Raw genomic sequence first — 4,823 nt, 5'->3', positions numbered from 1 at the left:
TCAAGCTACTTTAATAGTAGAGACAGAAATCAGAAAATTCTATAAAAAAAATTAATAATATTTTCAGTATCCAGTATATCTCTATATTAGATTATAAAGTAATAGCTTATAAACTGGTCAAAAGACATTAATTTGAACAAGGTGTCTTTGTATAGTCAGTACAACATGGGTGGCCGGCGCGGGTACGTTAACCTAGTTAGTTATTGTAACGTTAGTTACCTCATAAATTTACTAACCAACTTAAGTAGAGATTAACTGCAGCCCGGTGTAGGTACATATTAGATAACTAGCCGCTCCGTACCCCGTAGATTCCGTGGATACATACGCAAATAGTACTAAAATGTATAGCGCGAGCTAGTTATGTGACTGCGCCTGCCTCGCATGCTCAGTGTCTCCTACCATGATATATAACCCAACGCTTTCAGGTACTGATCTAGAATCAATCCAGCCAGATTTTGCAGGCCAAACAAATGCAAGTGGGCTCAGAGCAGCAATATCAGTCCACGCACCATGTCAGTACCTGTAATCCGACTACTTATAACCAAGGCTAATTCGGGTCAAACCAGGTTCGAGAAATCACTTTATGATCTCATAAAAGGTCTCAGGAACCACAAAGGAACAGAGGAGGAATACATACAAGATAGTTTGCGAGAATGCAAGTCCGAAATCAGATCACAGGATATGGGTAGGTGCATACTTTATTCACCTCCGCTTGCCTTAATGCTCATTCCTGGTAGACAAAAAGGCCACGGCGCTCTTGAAATTGATATACTTGGAGATGTTTGGTTATGACATGTCGTGGGCTTCGTTCCACGTTCTGGAGGTCATGTCATCCGCGAAGTATTTGCAGAAACGGGCTGGGTACCTCGGAGCAGTCCAGAGCTTCAGACCTGATACAGAGGTACTCATGCTGGCAACCAACCTCCTGAAGAAGGTCATAAACTCCCTTCCATGAACTGGCCTCTTTCCGCTGACTGGCATAATAGGATCTTGTGTCTCACGGTATACCGAATATGTCGCTTCCATTGATCACTTTACCAAACATCGCGACGACATCCCTCTCAATATCTTTACTACCAGACGTCTTATCTCGAATATCTCACTCTCACTCCGTGGTGCGGAAGAAGGCTATCGTATGTCTCTATAGACTGGCTTTAGCTTACCCTGATGCACTGAAACTAGCATGGCCTAAGATCAAGGAAAGGCTCATGGATGACGAAGAGGACACCAGCGTCACTACAGCAGTGCTCAATGTTGTCTGTGAATTAGGGTGGCGGAGGCCTCATGATTTTCTGCCACTTGCACCAAGATTCTTTGAGCTACTGGTAGATGGGGGCAACAATTGGATGGCTATAAAGATAATAAAGCTCGTACGTTGTTCCCTGGCTCGGGTAATATCATACTCCTAACAGTTTAGTTAGTTTGCGACTCTGACGCCACTTGAACCGCGGTTGGTGCGCAAGCTGCACCGTCCATTAGTAAATATAATCCAAACAACAACGGCCATGTCATTACTTTACGAGTGCATCAATGGTTTGATTCAAGGCGGTATACTTGATTTTGATGCAGGAATCGAAGAAAAGGACGAAATAGCAAATTTGTGCGTTGGCAAACTTCGGGGCATGGTGGTTTCTGACTCTGATCCAAACCGTAAGTGCTCCTTCTGAAACAAAAAAAACTAAAGCAATTTAAGTAAAGCGAGAAGCTAACGAGAGGCACAAGTCAAATACGTGGCGCTCCTAGCATTCAATAAAATTGTGCTCACATACCCAGGTCTAGTGTCAATGCAACAGGATGTGATAATGCATTGCTTAGATGATGCTGATATATCCATTCGTCTCCAAGCCCTTGAGCTTGCAGCAAGGATGGTCACGAGTGATAGCCTACAATCAATCGTCGATCGGCTGATTTCCCAGCTTATGGATTCCCAGCCATCCAAGATGGGGAGCCACCCTGAAGCTGGAGATGAGCACCCCGAATGGGAGGTTAATGAGCCGCGAAGGGAATGGACAAAGAAGGCGCCCCTTATACTGCCGCCAGAATACCGGGTCCAAGTCCTACATCACATTTTAGATATATGCTCCTCTGACAACTACTCAAACCTAACAGATTTTGAATGGTATGTGGACGTGCTGATACGTTTGGTAACGCTTCTCCCAGCCGACATCGAGGACACCTTGACAAATGCTACATATTACGAACAAGGAAATCTGTCTCAAAGTCATATAACAGGCCGCATTGGTTCAGAGATACGGAATATTGCTGTCCGCGTTCGAGAAGTCCGGTTGGACGCAACTAGGGCTGCGGAGTATTTGGTTCTTACTGACAACAGACAAACCCTGTTTGCCGGCGTGCCAGTCCCGAACAATAGTGCTCTAGGGCCCCTAGCATGGGTCGTTGGAGAGTATGCCCAATACCTCTCGTCACCTAGTCAGACTCTTCAGTCGTTAGTAGACTTGTCCAACGTGTCGTTGCCAGCGAGTACCCTTTCGCTTTATGTGCAAGCCATACCGAAGGTTTTCACCCAGCTCATTCGCAGTGATGATCGCAACTGGACCTCGAGCAAAAGGAGCGAAACTGCACTCGGTCTAGCACGAATCATCGACTTCCTAGAGCTCCTGGGGGCGCATCCAGACTTGAATGTCCAAGAAAGAGCCATCGAGTTCCTTGAAATTATGCGGTTAGCAGCAGACGCCGCGCAATCTACGAGCGTTGATACTCTCGAAATCCCATTTTTGCTATCTTCGGTAATTCCTGGTCTCTTCGATGGGCTCGAGCTAAACCCGGTTTCTGTTAATGCCCAGAGGAAAGTTCAGTCGCCCTGCGAGCTGCATTTGCACCAAGCATTCAATGGCGATCTATGGGAGCTCTTCAATCGTGATCATGAACACGATATAGAGAGAGAGTTCAAATTGCCATTCCATGAATACTATTACAGTCGAGAGGCATCTGTACTCGATAAGCCAGGCGTTGACAGCACTTCGAATGACATGCAACTGACGTCGTTTCCGACCACCGAAATTGATCAAATTGAGGATCCCGCTGCTCTCGTGAGGCGCAAGCTTTACCGAAAGGAACGCAGTCGAGATGACCCGTTCTACATTGGAACAGAAGATACATGGTCTGCTATATCTGAGCCGTCCCGCCCCCAATTGCAGATCTCGGACGAAGACGAACTAAACATCGACGCCATCCCGATCATTGACCTCAAGCTGGATGAAACGAGAGAACGACACCATGATCACATGCCCTCTCCCTCACATGAAGAGACCCGGTCAATGGCCAGGTCACGACTCAAAAGATATCATGTAATCCCGGATGAGATGATCGGACACGAAGAGCTTGGTGTCGAAGACACTGGCTCTCTTAACAAATTAAACCGGTCACCGCTGTTAGTGGATTCCAGCGGTCTACAGCGCCTCACTTTGGGGGCGGAGGGGGTATCTTCAGGATACACTCGAAGCGTCGCAAGGGTCGAGGATGATGCGGAAATGGCCAAGGCGATGCAGCAAGTAGAAAGATTCCGACTGGAAATGCAAAGGGATTCAGAGCGGGTCCATCCAACAGGGGGTCCCTCTGAGGGAACATTGGTCAAGAAGAAGAAGCGGGTGAAGAAGACTGCGGCCACTGTTTCTCGGGATAGTGGGGAAATGCATGGATTAACTGTAGATGAGAATGGCCAGCGCAAGCCGAAGAAGAAAGGAGCCAGGAACAAGATGATCGTGGCATCTCCTTGAGTACGACTGTCAAACAAGGTCTCGAAATAAAATAGAAAGAAAGGAAAAGAGAAAGAATATCAGGTAGTCGCCATGGTAGTGTCCACATCAAAGTTCCGCACATGCGACCTGCGCTTTTCACGGCATGACAAATAACAAGAAGACCCCCAAACATCGGTAGCGCGCAAAACAAAGAGACTTGGGATATCGATTAGGTGCATCACTATTTTTGCCGTCGTTGTTTATAAGAGCAACCTAAGCAGTTCTTGCGGGCCGGTATAGTCTCAAAGCATTAGGCGGCTGACGCTTGCAACCATAGCTGACCAGAGCTTCGGTATGATGCCCAGGATTTCAAGGAAGATTCCACCACAGACAACGAACGCGAGAATGGCTGTTCCAGTGTTAGCCTGGGTGACTGAAGTGGCCGGAAAGTACTGCAACATACCCACCCACACAGTGGACACTGGCGACCTCGAAGTCTGCTTGGACTTGGCAACTGTCTTGCCTTTACCACGCTTTGCAGATTCTTGCTTTGCATACTTCTCGTTTGCCTTCCTTTGCTGGGGTGTTTGAGCCTATTCATTGAGTCAATATTCTGTAATTAGACCTGTTTTGAGGAGGTGGGAGCTACCATGGTTGTCTGCTTTGTGTTGCGAAAAGCCAAAGGATATAGGACTACTGTGTCTGTAAGGGAAGCGATGAACTTGCGAGTACTATAGAGACATAAATTATAATGAGACGGTTCTTAGGGACGCCAGAAACACATATGTCGCGGCCTAGGAGGTGGTTTAAAGCCTACAAAAGGCCACGTTGTAACAGAATGAATCCACAAGCTGTACTTACTGGAAAGTTGACCACATACCTAGCTGAGTAATCCTGCCCTGTTACTAGTTAGTTAACCGTAGTCCGTCCCCGACCGCGCCGGCCACCTGCTCATGCCAGCCACCTAGTACACTGCTTAGAATGGTTTTACATATAACTACTCCTTTTCACCCCTCCCCCCCGCCCCCCATCTACTATATAAAGCTATAAATAAGTAGTATGCCACTAAAATAGTCTAATTATTCAAAGATAATAGAGTAGAAAAACAAGATCTTACTTAAATTA

The 4,823-nt window shown here is 46.7% G+C and overlaps 2 protein-coding genes across 2 annotated transcripts; one reads left to right on the top strand and one right to left on the bottom strand.

Moving 5' to 3' along the window:
• Positions 1–470: 470 nt before the first annotated feature.
• ASPBRDRAFT_59443 (putative AP-3 complex subunit delta) lies at positions 471–3,737 on the top strand (the record flags this gene model as incomplete). Its single annotated transcript, XM_067628057.1, has 6 exons — positions 471–512; positions 547–685; positions 738–934; positions 987–1,370; positions 1,422–1,650; positions 1,723–3,737. 6 exons carry the CDS (start codon positions 471–473, stop codon positions 3,735–3,737), a joined length of 3,006 nt encoding a protein of 1,001 aa, XP_067473886.1.
• A 263-nt stretch (positions 3,738–4,000) lies between these two features.
• Positions 4,001–4,288, bottom strand: ASPBRDRAFT_137389 (RAMP4 family protein; the record flags this gene model as incomplete). The annotated part of the gene is made up of 2 exons (XM_067618888.1): positions 4,001–4,107; positions 4,162–4,288. Coding segments are annotated over 2 exons (234 nt in total), but the record flags the coding sequence as incomplete, so codon positions are not given.
• Positions 4,289–4,823: the final 535 nt, after the last annotated feature.

This window comes from Aspergillus brasiliensis, assembly GCF_001889945.1.
Source record: "Aspergillus brasiliensis CBS 101740 unplaced genomic scaffold ASPBRscaffold_19, whole genome shotgun sequence".
NCBI lineage: Eukaryota > Fungi > Ascomycota > Eurotiomycetes > Eurotiales > Aspergillaceae > Aspergillus > Aspergillus brasiliensis.
Note: the sequence above shows the minus strand (reverse complement) of the source record. Positions and strands in the feature narration are given on the sequence as shown.